General features: G+C 34.6%; 1 protein-coding gene across 8 annotated transcripts in view; it reads left to right on the top strand.

Moving 5' to 3' along the window:
- The window catches only part of ANKRD28 (ankyrin repeat domain 28), a 120,060-nt gene that overhangs the window by 49,247 nt on the left and 47,061 nt on the right, over positions 1-23,752 (top strand). For 6 of the 8 annotated variants that reach the window (XM_070727725.1, XM_070727721.1, XM_070727722.1 and 3 more), the window contains 10 exons: positions 636-836; positions 3,200-3,287; positions 4,571-4,713; positions 6,542-6,754; positions 8,564-8,642; positions 11,292-11,406; positions 12,154-12,236; positions 20,424-20,487; positions 20,974-21,042; positions 22,706-22,846. In XM_070727725.1, the coding sequence (XP_070583826.1) occupies positions 636-836; positions 3,200-3,287; positions 4,571-4,713; positions 6,542-6,754; positions 8,564-8,642; positions 11,292-11,406; positions 12,154-12,236; positions 20,424-20,487; positions 20,974-21,042; positions 22,706-22,846 (1,196 nt within the window). Of the gene's footprint in view, positions 1-635; positions 837-3,199; positions 3,288-3,641; positions 3,926-4,570; positions 4,714-6,541; positions 6,755-8,563; positions 8,643-11,291; positions 11,407-12,153; positions 12,237-20,423; positions 20,488-20,973; positions 21,043-22,705; positions 22,847-23,752 lie in introns of those variants that run through there. The other 2 variants (XM_070727726.1, XM_070727727.1) reach the window with 2 other exon arrangements.

Here is a 23,752-nt window from a genome sequence, read left to right as displayed (position 1 = left end):
ATTTCGCTATGATTCATGAATAGAAGCTCAAAGAGTTTGTGGAGATGGTAAGATGGTATATATATCAGCACTACATTATGATAAGATTTAGAATAGGTGAGCATGTATACATGTCATAACTTACCTGATGTTTGCTACAACCAAAAGGCAAATGGCAAATGCTACCAAAAACAATTAAAGTAATTTTTTTTCTGTGAAAATAACTAGTAGCTACTGTCAAAAAGCAACATATTGTGGGGATGAGCATGTGTAGCTCAGTAGGAGTTTGCCAAAATGTAGGCTGTGATAAGAAGCAAATACACCTTATAATTGCCTATATAAAAAACATTTATTCATATAACTAAATATAAAAATTATTTTATAAATACATTTATATGGATTTTTTTCTTAACTTCTTATAGATTCATCAAAATTAGGACTTTTGCTAGCTTTATTCTTAAAGATAAAATTTTGTGAAAGGTAATTCACAGGATTAGAAATCAGTCACATACTGTTTTATAATTTTTCATTGGCCTTTTTTGCTTAACTTTTCCATGAATTAGGTTAGACTTCAATAATATCTTGGTTTTTGGTTTAAGGAAATGTTAAGAGTGGGAAGATAATTAGTAATTATATAATGGCATGTTATTTTTTAGGATGCTGTTCAGGTGTTGTTGAAGCATTCAGCTGATGTCAATGCCCGTGACAAAAACTGGCAAACACCATTACACATAGCAGCTACAAAGAAAGCTGTCAAGTGTGCAGAAGCTTTGGTGCCGCTACTTAGTAATGTAAATGTATCAGATCGTGCTGGTAGAACAGCATTACACTATGCAGCGTTGAGTGGACAAGTTCAGGTACAAATGACTTATTTTCAATTCCCCAAATCAGTTAGCTAACTGCAAGCAGGTGTTCATTTATCTGATCTTACTGGTACATGTAAAAGAAGTAACAAAACATATCTGAATTTTCAAATATGATAGGAAATCATCATAGAGACCATGTTCAAATGGTCTTTAAATCAAGCCATTACTTTTTAAATTTTTAGTTGATGTTATTGCATTGTGGAACACAAGGAATTAAATATGGAGTTACTAAACAAATTTCATGGAAGACACTATCCAGTTCCTAGCAAGCAAAGATTCAATAGTGTTCTACTGTATATGCACCTAGGTTTTACTGTTTTCTTATTACAGGTGGTGTTGGCCTTCCTGGGAAAACCAGACAGGAAACAACACCCAATGAGCTAAATTTACCTTATTATAAAATTGCATCCTTCAAATAGACTTCCTGCCTGCCACTTTTAACTGATGGATCCATTAGAGGAAACCTTTCTAAGTTTCTTCCTTTGGCTGCTAAACGGTTGCAGGCTTCTGCCATTTCTCTTGTCTGATGGTTTGCTAGGTAGCATATCTTCTCTCTTTTCCTCAAGATTAAAAATGCATTCCATTATGGTGGTTTTAAGCTTAATAATCACTTGTTCAGCAACATTCAAACTCATAATGTAATGAGTGAATGCTAGTTATAAATGGATTTCACACTTGAAACCATCATTATATTTCATGATAACATGAGTGTGATTTGAGACTTTGCTGGCTTCCTACAAGCAAAGGGAGTGGAGAAGCATGAGGTAGTTGGAAGTTGTGGTCATGTGAGATCTTCACTTATTAAGCTGTGCAGTCCTCATTTAATGGTAGCTGGGACTGTTGGAGTCACTCTGAAGCCACATTTTTTAACTTAAGACTGTGTGGGTTAACGACTGAATTTGCAGACCCAAGTAGTGTCTTTAAATGAGAACTACCTGTACTTGAACCTGGTTAATAAATATTATGGATACAATTAATGTTTTTCTTGTAGCTTGATTCTTGGTCCTATCCTTTATTTAAGATGTAGCTTTAGATTGGAAACTTTTGCTTGTTCCCTAATTTTTATGACTGTTCAGGCTTTCAGAAATAAACTAGTACAGTGGTACCTCATAATACGAACTTAATTGGTTCCAGGAGGAGGTTCGTAAGGTGAAAAGTCCGTAAGATGAAACAATGTTTCCCATAGGAATCAATGTAAAAGCAAATAATGCGTGCAAATCCTTCAGGAAAATCCCAAACTTTAGAACGGAGGCGAACAGAGGGCAGGGAGGAGCAGCTAAAGGGGGCAGGTGGAAGAAGCAAGGCTAGGCTAAAGGGTGAGTGGGAAGGAAGAACGGCAAAGGGGGCGCCCCTCCCTTTTCTTTCTTCAAAAGACACTCAGGGCCTGCAAGCACGGCTGTTCTCCTAGTTTTTTAAATGCACTCTTTCCCCCTCCAAGCCGCCCCTCCCTCTTCTTTCTTCAAAAGACACTCTTTCAGTGACTGCAAGCACAGCTCTTCTCCTAGTTTTTTAAATGCACTCTTTCCCCCTTCAAGCCGCCCCTCCCTTTTCTTTCTTCAAAAGACACTCTTTCAGTGCCTGCAAGCAGGGCTGTTCTCCTAGTTTTTTAAATGCACTCTTTCCCCCTCCAAGCCGCCCCTCCCTTTTCTTTCTTCAAAAGACACTCTTTCAGTGCCTGCAAGCACCGCTGTTCTCCTAGTTTTTAAAATGCACTCTTTCCCCCTCCAAGCCGCCCCTCCCTTTTCTTTCTTCAAAAAAGGGGGAAAAAAGAAACCTCTTCATCCCAGCAGCAGCGGCTTGGGTTCGTAAGGTGAAAATAGTTCGGAAGAAGAGGCAAAAAAATCTTAAAAACCGGGTTCGTATCTTGAAAAGTTTGTTAGAAGAGGCGTTCGTAAGATGAGGTACCACTGTATATTGCTCTTAATAAAACTAATATTTTAATAAAAATCTAAAATGAGTTTGCCCATCTGCTAAAGCTTAGCAAGAGTTTTGGTTTATTTAGGGAATGTGGAGAAGAAGTGCAAAAACTATTAAATATATATCAAATTAGTCTCATAAGGAAGAAGGGGGTAAGAAAGATATTTAAGACAACACTGACTTGATTTTGCTTCTGATAAAAGTGGATAGCAGAAACATTTCTGTTTCTTGATCTGGCTTACTTTGAAGTACCATACTGATACTCTCAGTAATAAATACATTTTAAATGAATTTAAATATTATGGTATATAAGTGGTAATATTCTTTATTTATTATAAATAAAATGTTATTGTTTGAGAAATATTACCTAAGCATTGAAGATTGGATTTCAGCCAAATAATTCTGTATATTAAGAAATATAATTATTTTCATTCTAGATGGTCAATTTATTATTGTCTAGAGGTGCCAATATCAATGTCTTTGATAAAAAAGATAGACGAGCTATCCACTGGGCAGCCTATATGGGTATGTAAACTACCATAACCTTTTTTTCCTTGACTTTATTTAAAGCAGGAATTTGCATTCTGTTTTCTTCCTGCATAGTTTGCATGAAGTTTGAATGGATATTTGGAGGCATATGTTCAGTATATTTCCTTCTTGGTACAGATGAAAATTTATTGCTCTACCAGTATTATAAGGATCACCTAATTTAAAATAATGATATTCTAGTACTAACAGACAGTCACATGTTGTTATAAGCTAGAGTTCTCTTTCTATGAATTTAAAAACTTCATCTGCTCTGGCAGAGTTACAATTGTTTAAATATTTAAAGAGAATAATTTATATTGTAAGGAATAATAGAAAGAAAGAGCATTTTAATATGTTCTTTTACAATTACATATAACATCTGAACTATAACTTATTTTAAAAAATATCTGTATCCCAAGTATTAAAACTGACTGATAAGGCTAGAAATTAAACCTTTTCAAAAGCCTCAACAAAATATTTCAATTCAACCCTAGTAAGACTGAGTAGTTTTGGTATTAAAGCCACTTATTCCTGGGACTGAAGATCTTGGTGGGATTGCACTACTCCAAACAGAACCAGTATGCAATTTAAGGTCCTCTGGGATTCACCTCTCCTGTTCAAGGGGCAAGTTGCAGGTGAGGGCAATGGAATTGTTTCACAATATTGTATTGTGCACCATTTGCACCTATTCCTGGACAGACGGCTATCCTGACTATCACACAATGCCATGGTTACCTCCTTAATGGAATGCAGTAATTCACTTAATATCTGGGACAAAGTCATAAGCTCACATAACAAATGTTTAATTTAGTAACATAAATTTGGGGCTTAATTATAGTTCTTAAATCAAAGATTACCCGTAATAAACCTATAAAGCTTTTCATAGTATGAGACTGAGTTATTTGATGGACCATCTCTCTTCAATTACATTTATTCATCCCTTTAGATCCAGCAGCAAAGCCTTTAGGGGGTTCTAGTATTAAGGAGTACCATCTGATGGAATCAAATAACAGAACTTTTCTGTTGGAGCACCTATCCTTTGAATCATCTGCCCTCTCAAACTGGCCTTTATAAAGCATTGAAAATGGTTTTGTCATTAAGCTGAGTCTGTATAATGATTCTACTGATTTGTATCAGTAGATCTGTTTTTACCTTGGATGCCGATTATGTGTATGTTGTATGTGTGTATTATGTATTTTATGGTGTTTTGAACTTTTGTTATCCAGATGGGTAGTCACATAAAATGAATGAATGAATTTTATTTTATTTTATTTGTTGAGGTTATATTGATGTGGTAAAACTGCTTGTAGCTCACGGAGCAGAAGTGACATGTAAAGACAAGAAATCATATACACCATTACATGCTGCAGCATCTGCTGATATGATTAATGTAGTCAAGTACCTTCTTGATCTTGGAGTTGATGTAAGTAGAAATAATTCTAAATCACATTATTCCATTTAGTTATTGGTATATAGCACCTTTATAAATAACTACTACTTTTAAATAAGAGTAAACTGGTTAACATTTCGGGTGTTTTTTTTTAAATGTCACTTGATAGATTGTAGTTTGTTTTCTTAGACTTGTATTTCAAGCAGTATTGTGACAAACTAATTCTGTAAGGAAGTGTTTAAAAACCTAAGTTTTTTTGACAATGAAATGTATAAAAAGTAATAAAGAAAATTTACATAGCAGATACAACTAAACACCATTCAAATACAGTGGTACCTCGAGATACGAGTTTAATTCGTTCCGGACCTGGGCTCTTAAGTCGAGCAGCTCTTATCTCGAACGACTTTTCCCCATAGGAATTAATGTAAATAATTTTAATTGGTTCCAGCCCTCAAAAAACTCACAAAGTTAGTCTAAATTATGCAGAAAGACATGTTTTTAATGAAGAAATGTACATGTACATATAAATGAATAATGAAGTTTCTTTCACTTAACTTGTAAACTTTCTTAAACTTTTAAATTTACATATGTTCAACTTCTCTGCCACCCAATCCTGTAGGACAGAGGTCCCCAACCCTTTTTGCACCAGGGACCGGCTTTAAGCGATCAAGAGAGGAATGGGTGAATGAATGGACGGAGGGTGGGAAGGAAGGAAGGAAAGAGGGAAGGGACAGGAACAGAGGAAGGAAGCAAGGAAACTTATGAAAGGGGAGAGTAAGAGAGGAATGAGTGAAGGGAGGGAGGGAGGGAAGAAGGTGGGAAGGAGAAAGAAAAGAAGAAATAGAGGAAGGGAAGGTAAAAGAGAGAAAGAAAAAGAGCAAGAAAGAAAGCAAGAAAGAAAGAAAGGGGGAAGGGACAGGAACAGAGGAAGGAAGCAAGGAAACTTATGAAAGGGGAGAGTAAGAGAGGAATGAGTGAAAGGAGGGAGGGAGGGAGGGAAGAAGGTGGGAAGGAGAAAGAAAAGAAGAAATAGAGGAAGGGAAGGTAAAAGAGAGAAAGAAAAAGAGCAAGAAAGAAAGCTGCAAGCACCCCCCCCCCGAGCCCCCCAGGCCGGCTGCAACCTTTTAAAACACGCGCGCCGCTTCGCAGCTGTCTCCTGAAGCCGAACGCGGAAGTTAGCGTTTGGCTTCAGGAGACAGCTCCTTGGCGCTTGTATCTCGAATTTGGGCTTGTAAGTAGAACAAAAATATCTCTCCCCTCCCAGCTCTTATCTCGAGTTGCTCTTAAGTAGAGCAGCTCTTATGTCGGGGTTCCACTGTACTGAAAAAACAGCCAGCTTTGCTCATCATCTTACAAATCTAAACCAACCATCACAGTGGGGAAAAATGCAAAAAGAAAGATTTAAAAATATATTGATAATAAAAATATTTGTTATTTTCTGATTTTGCTTGCCTTTATATGAACTCCCAGTTGCTTATTGTTCTAAATATTGCTGAGATTCAACACAATATGGAGGAATGCCATATCATGCATCTTGACTTATTTCTTTAAATGAACATACCTAAAATATATTTTATTCAGTGATACCATAAGTCTACCCCAGTCTAGTCTGCACTGGATTTATTCAGTGCACTGGTAATCTGAGATATATTTGAAGAAATTAAATTATCTTCTGTAATTTTGACTAGCTTCTTATATCAAAATTCTGGGGGTTTTTAATACAAAGGAACACCATGATTTTTAAAACTCTAAGTATGAGTTCTGTAATGGGATAAAGATACTGTATGTGGGACAGATGGATAGATGAACAAATTGACAGATTGCTTTAATGAAATTTGTATCATTGCTTTTACTCTAACAGATCAATGAACCAAATGCATATGGTAATACACCGCTTCATATTGCTTGCTTCAATGGACAAGATATTGTAGTAAATGAACTGATAGACCGTGGTGCTAATGTAAATCAAACGAATATGAAGGGATTTGCACCTTTACATTTTGCTGCTACATCAACTCATGGAGCTTTATGTTTAGAGGTCCTGGTTTGTAATGGTGCAGATGTGAATGCGAAGGTAAAATGACAGAAAGGTGAATTTTAAATGTTGTAATAGTATTTTGAATATCTTTGTATATTAATGTTAATATCATCCCTAAAAGTCATAGAAAATAAAACATTCATATTTAATGCTTAAGAAATACATTTTATTGTGGATACTTAGGGAATATCTAAGGATTATATTCATCTGCCTTGAGTCCCATGGGATTGGGCAGCATAGAAATCAAATAAATAAATAAATAAATAATAAATCTGTTAGTTAGCAAAAGTTTTGACTTATGACCATTTATTTAGCAATGGTTCAAAATTATGATGGCCCTGAAAAGGGTAACTTACAACCTATCCTCAAACTATATATATAAAGCTTCCTTTGGAATATATGTTTAGTATATTGGCAAATAATAATAAACAACTTTGAACACTTTAAAATGTTCATTTTAAAATATTTTGAATATTACTAAAAAAGAGAAATTTTATGCATTGTAAAATCATCAAATTTAAACTTTTATTAGAAAATAAATGGAAGAATGACTGAGATCTCAATATCAATAGACATATTTTTTAAAAATCCTTTTTTACAACCCTGCAATCATTTAACTTGGGATGATTAATACTATTTTACTACATTTTTAACTTTGTAATGTTTATTTATAGACATGAGGAAATGTGTGCTTATCAAGCAATCAAGATATTATGATCATACTAAAAGTAAATAATGCATGGCCACTAGACCATATCACCGTATAATCTATATTTAGAATCATTCCTCTATAATAATAAATTGGCCTATAATCCTGAAACTATGTATATGTATCAATAGTAGTTACCATTATTAACTAAATAATAATAATAATAATAATAATAATAATAATAATAATAATAATAATAGCCGGGGTGGCGCAGCAGGTAGAGTGCTGTACTGCAGGCCACTAAAGCTGACTGTAGATCTGTAGGTCAGCGGTTCAAATCTTATCACCGGCTCAAGGTTGACTCCACCTTCCATCCTTCCGAGGTGGGTAAAATGAGGACCTGGATTGTGGGGGCAATATGCTGGCTCTGTTAAAAAGTGCTGTTGCTAACATGTTGCAAGCCGCCCTGAGTCTAAGGAGAACGGCGGCATAAAAATTGAATAAATAAATAAATTCATAATGCTTACAGCTAACTAAATTAAAAATTATAAAAAGATACAAAAATACAATTTATAATAATAAATCAGCAGTAGACATATGAAATGTTTCCTGAAGTTTGCGTTAGCTAAGATTAAAATATATAATAAACTTTTTTGGGGGGGGGGATCGAAATATCCTAATATGTTAAGATACATTTCTAAAATAATTTTGTACGGCTAAGGTTTTATTTTATGTATTTAATAATTGGATAAAAAATTAGATTCCCCTATACTACATTAATTATAGCCTTAAAGCTAAAAATGCAAGTGAATAAAATAAACATTCATACACTTCCATGTAAAAATTTTATATTTAACTTGCCTGCTATCCAATACTGGGTTTCACTTATCTTTGCTACCAGTTCAGAAATGTGAACGTGAGTCTCCTGCCACTGCTACTGTTTCACCTGAGCCGAGGCGAACTGGTAGAAACCTACCACTGCTGCTATACCAAATATATACCAAAATTTGTCCTATGTAATGGTGATATTGTTATTAGTAAGAAAATCAAAATAATCATCTTGTAAAATCTATGGGGTTTTTTTTACTCATAATTAATAGTAGTTTTTAAATAAAATAGGAAAGAAAAATAAATTCTGTATTTAATTTTGTAATGGTCCCTTAATAGTCATGGGTTTGACTTCTTTTTTCCCACAGAGTAAAGATGGAAAAACACCATTACATATGACAGCTATTCATGGAAGATTTTCAAGATCACAAACCATCATCCACAATGGTAAATTTTAAAAAACATAGTATTGCTTATGTTATTTAACTGTACTATTATTTGGAATAATTATATTACCGTATTTTTTGGAGTATAAGACACGCAGAAATATAAGACGCACATTAGTTTTGGGGGAGGAAAATAGGGAAAAGAATTGCTTACCAGGTATTCATCTGGCTAGAATCCTTAGCCAACATTATTTTATCCCCTGGTTAGGGCTTTTAAAAACAACTTTATTCAGAGAGAGTAACAATGAAAGAGCTTGCAAGTCAGTAAGAGCTGGGAGCATCATTAGCACCTGGAAAGAAATATTTGGAGCAAGTAGAGTAATGGAAAAATCCTGCAAAGACTTAGGGCTTGGAAAACATTCTTCGCAGAGAGTAACAATGAAAGAACTTGCAAGTTGGTAAGAGCTGGGAACATTATTAGTACCTGGTTAGGGCTGGGGGGGGGGAGTTACATTCAGAGTATAATACGCACCCAAATTAGCAGCCTCTTTTAGAGAGGAAGAAAGTGTGTCTTATACTTGTTCTGCCTGGCCGTGGGCCACCCAGAAATGAAGTAATTAACCAAACACACGTACACTCGCAGGCTTGTAAAAAGCAAAGCAAAGAGGTTTTCTTTATGTACAGAAGTTTGCAAGCCTCAGAATCTGTTAGAGCAATGCTAGTTTATGAGTCCAACAGGTCAGAGTTAATCACTGAAATCAGCACAGAAGCCTTATGTCAGACAAATAACTCACAGCTTAAGTGTCAGAATGTCCAAAGATATCCAAAACAAACACAAAACCACGATTCATCAAAGTCTTTCTCCAAAAACTGAACAATAAATTCCCACAATGTCATCTGCAAAACCTCCCCCTTTTCAAGGCTGGAGCAGCATCTTTCATTCCTAACACCTGTGACCTAGAATCTGTTTCTGCGTTTGCGCAACTGCTCTTGGCGTCCCAGCATTCTCCTTACTCGGACATTGAGAATAGGATCATCCATTATTTCATCCCCATCTGACTCAGATGAAACTCTGGCTGGAGATCTGACCGGCTCCATTTCCTTCTCTGCCTCTCCAATCCCTTCCGCATCCCTTTCTCCTTCTGGTTCACTGCCTAATTCCTCATCAAACCAGATATGTCTTCTGTGAAGGGACGGGTCCAGCTCCTCTGAGTCAAAATCAGCAGCCAGAGGAGCTGGCCTGAAGCCAACCACAACACTATTCTGAAAAATACGGTAATTAATTTTTGTCTTCTAATATGCTTAAGCGAATTATTATATAAATCTGAATATTTTAAATGAGGATAAAACTACAAAATCTGTAGGGTATTGTTTCCTTTGTTTAGATATCTGAAATTTCATTATCTTTCAGTGCTTAAGTAGTCCAAGTTCTATTATAGTTTTTCTTTGATAATGTTTATGGCTTACCATACCTTAAATTTTACATTCTGACTCCTAAGTCTAAAATTCAATGTCATTATTTTTGTTTTACAAATAGTGATTTTTTAATGAATACATTTCAAAAATAGTGAAAACTTCTCTAGGTGGAATAAACCCTTTGTCTTCTCTTTAAAAATTTTTTTTTTAAAAAAAGTTATATACATTAAAGAAAACTAAAAAATACAATACACACAAAAAAACATAAAAAGAATAAACAGAAATATTAAACAACACACTAACAACTATACGATATAACCCTTAGAGTTCTCTTACAGCAATTCATATCGACGATTTACACTAATTATTATTATTATTATTATTATTATTATTATTATTATTATTATTATTTATTAGATTTGTATTCCGCCCCTCTCCATAGACTCGGGGCGGCTCACAGCAATAATAAAAACAATATACACTAACAAATTTAATAATTAAAAAACAAAAAAACCCTTATTTAAAAATAAAACATACACACAAACATACCATGCATAAAATATATAGGCCAGGGGAGATGTCTCAATTCCCCTATGCCTGACGGTTTGTATACCATACATATTTCTCTACTTTTCCCCGCTAGTAATATCTTTTCTTTACAACTCAATTACAATGGAAACAGTCTCATATTATATGCAAAGTGCCGTTTTCATTAATAAATTGAGTGTTAACAATTCTGTATTTTATTTATTTATTATTATTAAGATTTTTTAAAAATAACTTTTTGACTTCTCATTTCAGTCTGTAATTTGTGGTACAAATTTGCTGATAGTATTATGTTTACAAAGAACTAGGATTTGGGTCTGTGAAACTAATAGACATCATCACAAGAATAAAATGCATGTTTACTTTGGTGTTATTTAAATCATAAGACTATTTCTACTTACAAAAATGTTAAAATATTTTCACACTAAAAATATATATATTGGTCTTGTTATCTAAACTGTATAAAACAAATCAACAGTAGATGACATTGTGTTTACTATTTGTTTTTTGTTTTTTCTTTGCACAAAAGAAATAGGTATTAGTTATATTGTTGTTGTTGTTGTTATTATTATTATTGTTGTTGTTGTTGTTGTTGTTGTTATTAATTAGATTTGTATGCTGTGCCACTCCGCAGACTCGGGGCGGCTAGTTGTACTATTCATAGAATTTAATTCCCTGATCTGTGAATGTGTTTCTTTAACATTTAATATACTTTCATGATTATACTTAATATTAATTTAATATTCAGGAGCGGAAATAGACTGTGAAGATAAAAATGGAAACACACCATTACACATAGCAGCCAGATATGGCCATGAACTGCTCATTAACACACTGATTACAAGTGGTGCTGATATAACAAAGTAAGGAACATTTAAACATTTTAATTATGTCCAAATGTAGTGTATGTGTGGGTATGCAAGAGTCATGAATTCAGAAATTGAATTTTCCATAAACTTTATCAGAATGAATCTTTTCTGTACCATTTTACCTTGGGTAGGTGTGACAGTTTTAGGGGCATGGTCAGGATAATTCATCATAATCCAGAAAGGAAATAGAACATGAGTTTTGCAGATATCTAAAATGCATGTTAATTCAAAAGGTTTTGAGCAATAGATGATAATTTAGTACCTGAGTAATATAGTAGCAAAAGTTATAAAGTTCTTTTTAGAGCAGAAGACTCTCAGTCAAACATGATATAGTTTCGTGTATAAAGGCTAGCAAATTGCCTGGGTAAACTGGCAATTTTGGAAGGATACAAAATACCCAACCATTATCTTTGAAATATGATTATTTGCAATAGAAAACATTAGTGACAGTTTACATAGCAATTTCCAGAAAATTTACTGGTTTGAATATTCTATGATGAATAGAGTTCATAAATTCATCTATTAATATGCAATCTAATATGATATCCCTCCAAAATATACAAAACACTATTTATAAATTTAATTTATACTTCTGACAGGAAAATTTATAACTTAATTCAATAAACAAATCTCTTTTTTTTTACTTTAGGAAATTAATATTCCTAAAGTGGAATTTGCTGTGACATTTTGTAATACATATATTGTAATAAGACTATGATGTCTGATTGTGGTATATTTTAGGCAGGGTATACATGGAATGTTTCCTCTCCATTTGGCAGCATTAAGTGGATTTTCAGACTGTTGCAGAAAGCTGCTTTCATCAGGTAAGCCATTTAAATTAAGTTTAACCGTTCTCCTTTAAACTTTGCTTGCATATTGAAGAACAGAATTTGATATTATTAAGGCTAATACATTATAAAAGGTTTTTTTAATTGCAGAACTAGGCACTAATAATTATTGAAAGTTATGACCTTATCCCTGGTCCACAGGGAAAAATCAATAATAATTGATTATAAAATGTAGCTCTTAGATAGCGCTTCTTTAAAAAATCAGTTAAATAAATACATGACTAACAAGAGAACAAGGCTCCCTCAAGTTTAAATCTGGTCCTCCTCCCGGTGAACAACTGGCAAATTAGTCTCTTTGCTGTCATCACCCTTCAATATAAACTAATTGGTTTCCCCTTCTATATCAGCCTTTTGGGGAATCGGAAGAGGGTCTAAGGGGAAGTCTTTGCTCCACTCTGGATCTCGATAAATACAAAGAGGAAAAAATAAATAAAATCTTTGGGTATCAGTAGTTTAGTCAAGCTGAGAAGATAAAAAATCAATTCAAAGACTGAAATAAAAGAAAAAGCAAACCTGGCTTTATTAAAAATTACCAAGTTTCCATAAACTTTATACATAATTTAAATACAAAATACCTTAACACAATTCTAACCATGGCTGAATAATTTTCAGTCTCGCCTGAGGTAATTGTCTTATCCAGGATTTCAGCCAGTTCCCTCAGAAAATATATTTAAAACTCTTGCTACCAGAAGCTTCCAGAACCTCTCTCTCTCACACACACACATCATTGTTCCTTAGGGATCAGGTGACTGCCTTGGGAAAATAAATTTGGCATGCTATTGATATCATTGGTTAAGTGTGTATTTTTTTAATTTATTAATCAAATTTGTATAGATACCTGTCTCACCAAAAGCAGTTTTGCTGGCATGCACTAATCAAGTAAACAGCATATATAAAATATAAAAATATTTTTCCATTGTATTAGGAATTAAATTAATATTTAGAAATCACTTTTTAGGATTCTCTATTTTTTAATCATATGTTCATTCTGAATTAGTATAAGAATATAAACAATAAAAGATGGGATATAAAGTTATAATTAAGAAAAAAGATAGCATTTTAATTTAGTAATATAGATTGTTTGTTTGATTGATTGATTGATTGATTGATTGATTTTTTTTTTAATGCTGCCCTTCCCCTTAGATTCAGAGAGGCTTACAACATGTTAGCAATAGCACTTTTTAACAGAGCCAGCATATTGTCCCCACAATCCGGGTCCTCATTACATTACATCCAGAAATGTATTTTTATGTAGAATGGTTTTAAGAGGCAATTTAATGATTTGATTATTTAAAAATTCTTCAATTCTCTCTTCATAAATCCTTTTATTTTAATCAAATAGTTGTTAGATTTCATATGCATTGCTTATAAAATTTGTTAACTTCTCTTTATTATTCCTCTAATTCCTCATACTTGTTTGATTTGCTAACCATTTGTAGCATCATTGACTTCCCGAATGAATTTGCGTGCAAGGTGTGGTCAAAGTAAAACAGACTCAGTCTTGTGACTTTGGCTTCTAGTGATGTTTCTCGTTTTATATGATTCAACATCTCTCTGTTATTCTGGTTGGCCATGGTATACCCAATAAGTTACACTAGCACCACAGTTCAAAGTTGTTAATTCTTTGATCAGCCATTCCAAGTGTCCAGCTCTCACATCTGTGTATCATTATATAAAAGACTATTGCTCCAACTAGCCTGCTTTTTGTATTTATATCAATATCTCTGCTTTTCTATCTTATTCATTTTAACCATTGCAGTGTGGCTAAGGTTACCTTGTATTTAATTTCAGTTGTAGAATTGCTATCTTGAAAAAAGTTTGATCCAAGGAAGATAAATTCTTGAACTAATTCAATTTCCTCCTTGTTGATTTTAAACACTTCATGTCCATTTTCAGCTTTTATCATTATCTTTGTTTTCCTGGCGTTTTCTAGTTCTAGGTCTAATTTCTGCATGAAATTTTTGTTCAGCGTACAAAAAATGAACAAAATAGTGATAAAATACATCTCTGATTAACTCTCTTACTGATCCTGAAACAATATGTGATATCAAAGAACATTTTCATTGATGGCTCTTGATCAGTGTACAGCATAAATCTTTTCCCAGAATTACCATAATACACTGTATTTCTATATTAATAGTTATAATCATCAAATCCCAAAGTTAAATGTAATATATTTCACAAAAATGCCTTTCAACCTGGATTAGAATAGAATACAGAATAGAATTTTTATTGGCCAAGTGTGATTGGACACAAGAAATTTATTTTGGTGCATATTATTATTATTTTATTATTTATTAGATTTGTTTGCCGCCCCTCTCCGCAGACTCGAGGCAGCTCACTGCAATACAAGCATATGCTTTCAGTATACATAAAAGAAAAGATATGTTCATCACAGATCGTAAAATGCAACACTTAACAATAGTCCAGATACAAATAAACAATCAGATCATATTAGGAACCACCAATATAATTCTGTAAATATTTTCACAGCCCTCTTTTTGATTTGTGCAGTATACAGGTCCTCAGTGGAAAGCAGTTTGGTAGCAATGGTTTTTCCCGCAGCTCTAATTATCCTCTGAAGTCTGTGTCTGTCTTGTTGGGTTGCAGTTATATCAGTTGTACAGTTGTAGAAGTACAGATGACAGACTTAATAATTCCTCAGTAGAACTGTATCAGCAGCTTCTTGGGCAGTTCGAGCTTTTTGAATTGGTGCAGAAAGAACATTTTTTGTTGTGCTTTTTTGATGATTTTTTGATGTTAGGTGACCATTTTAGATCTTGTGATATTAGAACCTAGAAATTAGAACCATAAACCTCTATTGTTGATACTGTGACCAAATTGTTCTGGTCACACCACAAGGTTAGTTGTTCACCCTACTGTCTGTATGTGGATTCATCATTGTCTTGAATGAGACCGATCACTGTTGTGTCATTTTCAGTAGTTTGACATATGAATTGTTCACTGGTTTATAGAGAGAGGTGGAAAGAACATGAGCCTTGGGGCACCCTGTGCTAATTGTATAGGTATCAGATATGATTCTGCTTAGCTTCACCTGCTTCTTCCTGTTTGTTAGGAAGCTTGTGATCCACTTACAAGTGTGCTCAGGAACCGCTAAGTGGTTTAATTTAGTTAGAAGAGCATCTGGAATGATGATTTTGAATGCTGAACTAAAGTCTACAAAGAGACCCTTGTGAAGGTCTTTGGGGATTCAAGATGTTGTAGGATGTAGTGCAGAGCCATGTGAGCAATTAGTCTGTAGTCATTCAATTCCACTAGTATGATAGTAGAGCATTTGGAGCAAGAAGGAACATAGCATATCTATAGTAATTTATTAAAGATTTGGATGAAGATGGGGACCAATTGGTCAGCACGGACTTTTAAGCAAGAAGGAGTTATTTTGTGTGGTCTTAGAGCTTTTCCTGGCTTTTGTCTGTGAAATAGGTTTTTTCCTTCCTTTTCTGCGATCACTAGGGGTTGTGAACACGATGGTATGGGTCAGTTGTAGGAGGCCTGGCTGTTGTGTCTGAGATAGGGGTTGTGCAAATAGTTGGCTGTGGTTTCCTTTCAAATCTGTAGTAAAACACATTTAGGTCATCTGCCAGTTGTTGATTTCCTTCAGCCTGGGAAGGCAGTTTGCTGTAACCAATGATATGTTAAAGAGTTTTCTACATGTTTTCTGGTTCATTTGTTGAGAACTGATTCTTTAGTTTTTCAGAGTAGCTTCTTTTTACTGCTTAGATCTCCCTTGGTAATACATTTCTGATCTCGATTGTACAAAGCATTGTTGATTTTTGGGTAATTTGGAAAAAGCATCATAAATGGAAGCTGATAAATTTGCTTGGTCTTACTGACCAAGTATTTGCTGGTACTCTACTCCACTAGAGACAGAATCATATCCCTAACCTTTTGTTATATATGTAAAATTCTGTGTAGGAGCTGTGAAATTCCTGCTGTGTCCTAAGCTTACAGGAGGATTCTGTGTAGTGGATAAACAAGCTTTCAGTTCAGCAGCTTGACCTAGAGGAAAGGTCAAAGCAAAAAAGTTTGCCCTTTTGCTTGCCACACAGTCAGTGTACCCATTGAGCAGAGATTCAGAGGCATGTACTTACATTCCAATTCAGAGCTGGGAACGGAATGTGAAAGTGGCTCAGTTGACTTTGCCTCTGGAAGTGACAGGAATTCAGAGATCAGGTTTCTTGTTAGACGTAGCATATTTATGCTCAAACTGAAGGCAGAGGTCAGCTGTCTTGCTATGCTTTTGCTGTGATAAGACTTTCCTGGGAAGATAAGTCATTGTCAGGATACAGCCTGATTAAAGCCTTTTAAGGAAATCCCTTCATCAAAAGTAGGAGGTGATACTCAAATAATTTGCAATTTTGCACTACCTTAAACCATATAGTCATGACAGAGAAAGCACATCTCATGTACAGTTTTTTCCTCTTTAACATATATGAACATATGTATACTTTATCTTCAGACCTATGATCATTGAACAAAAAGACCTATGAAAACATGGCTTTGCAATCAAATTGTCTTAAGTAGACATTTCTTGGAACTGTGTATTAGACTCTAGATCAACTGGGAGGATTTTTTTCTCCACTTTTTCAGGCAGAATTTTTTTGGGGTGGGTGGGTGTTGAGCAATGTTTGGGAGTTTCTTAAAAGCATAGTGTGTTTCAATCATCCACAACATCTGAATGGGATTTAGCATTTAGCAATAGCATTTAGACATATATACCACTTCACAGTGCTTTGCAGCCCTCTCTAAGCAGGTTACAAAGAGTAAGCATATTGCCCCCAACAATCTGGATCCTCATTTTACCGACCTTGGAAGGATGGAAGGCTGAGTCAACCTTCAGCCTACTGAGATTTGATCTGCCAAACTACTAGCAGCCAGTGATCAGCAGAAGTAGCTTGCAGTACTGCACTCTAACCACTGCACCACTGAGGCTCTTTAGATCCAGATTTTGACTTGGCCATTCCAGAACCATTTATTTCTTTTATTTTTCAGGAATTCCTGATGGATTTACTGGAATGTTTAGGATCATTATCATGTAACAAGGCCCACTCTAGATTAAATTTGATTTCCCTCAAACAGCTTCTGGTACAAAAAGGAATTTATTCTGTGATGATGAACTGTCCATACCCTAATGCAGGAAAACAGCCCCAGATCATAAGATTTCATCACCAGGCTGGTCTCAGGTTCTTCTGATGAAACACCATCTTTGCTTTTAACCAAACACTTTTGGTATTGCAGTTATATAACTCTATATTTTGTCTGTCCAGAGCATACTGTTCAAGAAATCCTGGAATGGTTATGATGTTCAGATGCTCATAAGCAGTATCGGGTTGGTACCCGGTACGGACCACACTGCACACTGGTAGCAAAAATGGAGTTGTGTGTGCAGCCCATGTCTCTGGTGTGCGTGTGTGTCCCAGTAGGATTTTGCTTCTGTGCATGCACAGGAAGCAAAATCTCATTAGGGCAAGCACATGCATGAGATTTTGGGCATTTTTTGGCTTCTGCACATGCGCAGAAGCAAAGAAAATCACTAAAATCTTGCATGTGCATCATCTAGTGCTTCCTGAGCAAACTCCTGGTGGGATGCATGCACATGTACACTGGTGACCCAAAGCTGTGTGCACATCGCACCGATAGTGGCGGTAAGTAACAACCCCCACCTGCTCATAAGCAAATGTTAATCTTGCTCAAATGTTTTTTCTAGACAGCAGTTTTCTCCCTTTCTCTAGCATACCTCCCATTTATGCAGCTTCTTTCTAATGGTAGCCCGTGTACTTTGACATTAGTAGTGATGAGAACTACTTGTGAATCGTGATTTTATTCAGCATCTTGCATTCGTCTTTTGGGCTACACTTGCAGGGATGGCTGCCCTGGGCATGTAGAAAATTATTTGTAATTTTCCCTTTAGGATAATCTTTTAAGCAGTGGAATGATTGATGATTAAAATATTTGTCAATTTTTTAAAATTCCATCCCAGACTCCTGGGCATCTATAAACTTTTTTCTGAAGTTCTAAGTATGGTGATAACTTTTAATAAAAAGCAAACAAAAGTAAATGTTTGAAATTTAAACAAAACAGGCTCCTTCCATATCCTGTCTGGCAGTGTTCTAATCATTTGGATCTTATTTAGTGTGCCTGATTATAATTTCAGATATTTGTGGTAATAATATATGTAGACATGTGGAGTGGTGTGATGGCCTAGAGGTAGAGCTGTCGCCTCATAATCGGGAGCTGTGAGTATGATCCTAGGTAGAGGCAGATATTTCTCTCTCTGGGCACAATGAAAATATATATGCTGAACCAAACTCTGCATTCGCAACGCTCGGCCAGTAAACACTATTAGCTTCATTCAGTTGCCCAGACTCCACCCTGCAAGGGATTATGGGGTCGTTAAGAGAAGATAATATGTGTAGAAATATACTTTATTTAATGATAAATTGAAATTACAATGACATTGAAAAAAATGATTTATGACTGTTTTTTACACTTACAATCATTGCAGCATCCCAAGGTCATGTGATCAGAATTTGGATGCTTGATAACTAGCATGTGTTTATGGTTTTTGCAATGCCCCAGGATTATATAATCATCTGTTTCAACCTTATGACAAGCAAAGTCAACACAGAAGCCAGATTTACTTAACAAACTTGCTATAGCCGCCCTGAGTCGCTGTGAGAAGGGTGGCATAGAAATCTAATAAATAAACAAACAAACAAATAAATATTAACTTAATAACTGCAATGATTCACTTAACTGCTGCAAGAAAGGTCATAAAATGGGCAAAATTCATTTAACAATTGCCTTGCTTAGCAATGAAAATTTTGGGCTCAATTTTAGGTAACTCGGGACTCCCTGTGTATTTTTTACATACAAATATATTGTTTTACTACAGAATATAAATGATGCATAATAGTTTTACTAATACCCCCTTCTTCTATCAATATTGTTGAAATTAAGATCAAATATCTGTATTTTGAAATTTACTGAGAAAGTCAAAAATTCAGTGGATAATTCTTACTTTTCACATCTATACATGTCATCTATAGTTAAACTGATGGACAATGTCTAAACTAATTTTTTTTTCTAGGTAAAAGAAATAATTATAGTTTTAATTTTTACTATAGATGAAATCAATATTGTCCATTTTTTTTTTTTTTGCTGAGGGGAGGAAATAAGACTGTCAATAGATGCTTGACTAGTATTATGAGTTTGTTTACAGCAGTGTTTCCCAACCTTGGGGCTGGGGAATTCTGGGAGTTGAAGTCCAGATCTCTTCAAGTTGCCAAGGTTGGGAAACACTGGTTTACAGTATTATTAACTTAATTGATTGGGGATAGAGTGACCAAGATAAGACTCCCATTTGCCTTCTACTAAGTCATTTTTGACAATGGTATAGGGAAAAAGCATTTATTATTGAAAATTATTATATACAGTAGTTTCAAATCTTATATCTCTGATGAAATTTTATATTAAGAGAGAATTACAGTATAAATTAACATATTCATTTCCTGATTTTATAAAGTACAAAACTTTGAATCGAATAGATATGTGGAAAGATAATTATTTTATTTTTGATTACTTCAGTGGTATACAAAAGATATAAAAGAGAATTACTTTCATTTTAAGTAAAATATACATTTTAAGTAAAATATATATACTATTGATTTTTTTCTTTAAAGATTTTTTTCTAAGTCTCTTCTTTAGTTTAAAAACAAAAGCTTTATCTTCTGATTTTGCTAAGAAGAAGACAAGCAGAACTGTATGTTCATAATCCCGTCCATATTACACTAGATCAGTGGTCCACAGCGTACGAGCAACTGGAATGCACAAACAAATGAAGCCTTATCCATGGGATGCAGGCAGTACTAAAACCACACGCCCTCCGGTCCACGGGAAAACCTTTCTCCATGGAACCGGTCCTTGGTGCCTGAAAGGTTGGGAGCAGATGCACTAGATTCTATCTTAAAAGAAGAAATTATTGATTTCTCAAAGCTAAGATAAAAACATTTTTCACATATTAAATAAGCATTTTGTTGATAATGCTATATTTCTATAAATAATTAGCTACAGTATAAGTTATTTCAAATTGATAAAGTTGATTAATTATATTAATAGTTTCACAAAATCCTTCTTTCATAGGCTTTGAAATAGATACTTCAGATGACTTTGGCAGGACCTGCCTTCATGCGGCTGCAGCTGGAGGGTATGTACTTTCATATTTGAAAAAAGTTTTAAATTTTGGATTTGAAAATATCCTCAGTTAAAACTACATTCTTTTAGATGATTTATATACCTCTGCTAAAATTGCTGAGAGCAAGTCTGTTGTAGTAATTAAGGCTGGGATTAAACTGGGATACTGTGAGTTTTAGTTCTATAGGCATAAAGGTGACCTTGGGCTACTCAGTTTCTCTCATTCCTAAGAAGAAGCCAGTGGCAATTCACTTCTGAAAAACCTTACCAAGGAAACTGCAAAAATATTTTGTATTCTAATAATTGGAAATAATTGTGGGAATGCAAAAATTTCTTGTTAACATTGTTGACATAAACATATGGAAAAGTAAGTATTCATAGGAAGTCTAAAATATTAGAGAATTTATAATGCTATTTTATAAAAGATTATTTCAAAGTCTAAGAGTCACAGGTCATGTGCTTCTTATAATCAGATATCAACTTTTACTTTAATTTTCAGAAATTTGGAGTGCCTTAATCTGCTGCTCAACACAGGTGCGGATTTTAATAAAAAAGACAAATTTGGAAGGTAAGAGAATGCTACAAGGTTAGCTCTACATAAATATGCCTATGGTGGTATAAATGAGAAGTTGTTTATGTTTAACCAGGCATATCCAATCTTTCAGCTTGTGTAGGCCAAATTGAGAGAAGTGGTATTTTCTAATGTATATAAATGCAAATAATAATAGTAATAGTAATAATAATAATAACTCAGGGCGGCTCACAACAATAATAATAACAATATAACAATGTAACAAATCTAATATTTTAAAAAATAATATAAATAATATTAAACATTTATAATCTTGTGGATCCTCATTACTAGTTGTCCATGGCTGCTGGTTTAAGCTATGAATGTTTATTTTTGTCCAAACAAGAATATTGTTGCAACAGGAGCAAAATGGTGTCACTTTACAACTAATTAACTAACTAATTAATTAATTATGTCTGCATTTGCTCATTTCTAAGAACTCTGAGTAACTTTAAAACATCTGAACAAAAATAGACTCATTAAAATCATAATTATAGTTATCATAATATCATCATAATAATAAATAATTACATTTATAATAAATAATTTATTTCTTATGATAATTATAATTATCATAAGAAATAAATCATATTACCATAATTAAGGATACAGAAAATATATGTCTGATAGTGCATTCCAAAATTCATAACATGTCTTTCCCCTTAGCTAGATAGAAATGCCAGATCTGTTTTCCTGAAATCTAAGAGAAGAGTTGACAAGATTTCCATAAAAAAATAAAGCATCAGAATAGCAATTAAAAAAGCATTTTCTAAGTTCTGTAAAATGGCATTATTAAACAGATGGGCCTGTTTATCCAGTTTGTTTAGATTGGACAGGTACAAAACTATGGGAGAAGGCAATCCTACAGCATAACTACTTCCAGAGCTAATAGGAACTTAAAAGTAAAAACCAGTACAGTTGTACCTCGTGATACGAACACCTAGCCATACGAACTATTCGAGATACGAACCCGGGGTTCGGAAATTTTTTGCCTCTTCTTCCGAACTTTTTCCGTCTTACGAACCCGCCGCCCAAACGCCGAACCCGGAAGTTCGGCAAAAGTTTGGGTTAGAGTGGCAGCCGAGAAGCCCCGGCGCCCGGCTGTCGCCTTTTGAAACAGCAGGGGGGGGGTTCTCGGCGTTCTCCCGAACCCGAATGCCAAACCCAAACTTTTGCAGAACTTCCGGGTTCGTCGTTCGGAAGGCCGCCAAGAAGCCCCGCCGCTCGGCTGTCGCCTTTTGAAACAGCCTAGGGGCTTCTCGGCATTCTCCCGAAAGCCGAACCCGGAAGTTCGGCAAAAGTTCGGGGTCGGCGTTCTGGTTCAGGAGGACGCTGAGAAGCCCCGCTGCCCGGCTGTCAGCTTTTCAAAAGAGCCGCGGAGCTGTCGGGCTGGTCGGGAGGCTCAAACGGAGGTGGGGAATCCCAATAGGGAATTCCATGGGCGGAACTTTGACGTCACGAAGACGTCCTTCCTGGAGGACTAATTGATGTAAAACATATATTGGATTAAAATATTCTATGTGTAAGAAATCTCCAGAAAATAAGAATTGGAAAGAAAATGTTGATTAGATAGTTGTGTATCTGAGATAATTTTTTCAATAAATAATAATATACACATTTCTATGCTTTTTAAAAATATATGTATATTTATATACTACAGAACCCCACTCCACTATGCCGCTGCCAACTGTAATTACAAATGTCTGTTTGCCCTTGTGGGCTCTGGAGCTAGTGTAAATGACCTTGATGAAAGAGGTTGTACACCACTACATTATGCAGCTGCATCAGACACTGATGGAAAGTAAGTATGGCATTCTTTTTGAAATCATAAACTTCATTACTATAGCTTCTCACTTGGACATAAATATGATTCAGCTCTGAATTTTCTTTTGACTAAAATGAAATCTGATTTGCTATAAATATTTAACACGATGTGTAATATTTGCATACTGCAATAGAGTAATATTTTTCTTCCAAACAGGTTTCTTGACAGATTATTTTATATTTAAAAGAAAAATACTTTTAAAAAAATAGCCTATTATGATAATTATGATGCATGTTTAATCTTTGTGATTATACAGGATGTATGTTATTGAAAAAAACTCTAGTTCCTACTATTAAAGTATGTGATACATTCCATGTTTTTTTTTAAAAAATGAAATTTATTTATAAGCAAAACACATACAACAAGTTCTCGGAGAGAGGCACCATGCAAACCAAATGAATGAATACAAATATTTTCTCCAGCTATTTCTGTAATAATTCCTTGAAGTTTCTTGTAAAATTTCTCTTGTGCTGCATTTGGGGCATAAATATTTACAAATGTTATTGGCTTATTATTCAAAACAAGTTCTACCATTAAAATTCACCCCTCTGAATCTTTGAATCTTTGTGAAGTTGTTTTGCTTGAATGTTTTCCTTTATGTAGAAAATAACCATTTTTTTCTTTTATTTTGAAAGGGAAGCATATAATATTCCTAATTTGTCTTTTTTTTTTAAGCAAAATTCCTATTTTTTTTAACGCACTTCTTGAAGAGTTACTATATCATAATGCTTTCTACATACCGTATATACTTGAGTATAAGCCCAAAAATGGGCTGAAAAACCCGACCTCGGCTTATACTCGAGTCACCACAAGAGGGCGCCGAATCACCACAAGAGGGCGCCCCGCCAGCAAGCTAAACAGGGAGGACGGGGACGGCATGAA

This window comes from Erythrolamprus reginae, chromosome Z, assembly GCF_031021105.1.
Source record: "Erythrolamprus reginae isolate rEryReg1 chromosome Z, rEryReg1.hap1, whole genome shotgun sequence".
Lineage (NCBI taxonomy): Eukaryota > Metazoa > Chordata > Lepidosauria > Squamata > Dipsadidae > Erythrolamprus > Erythrolamprus reginae.
The sequence above is the reverse complement of the archived record's forward strand: the minus strand, read 5'-3'. Positions and strand labels throughout refer to the sequence as shown.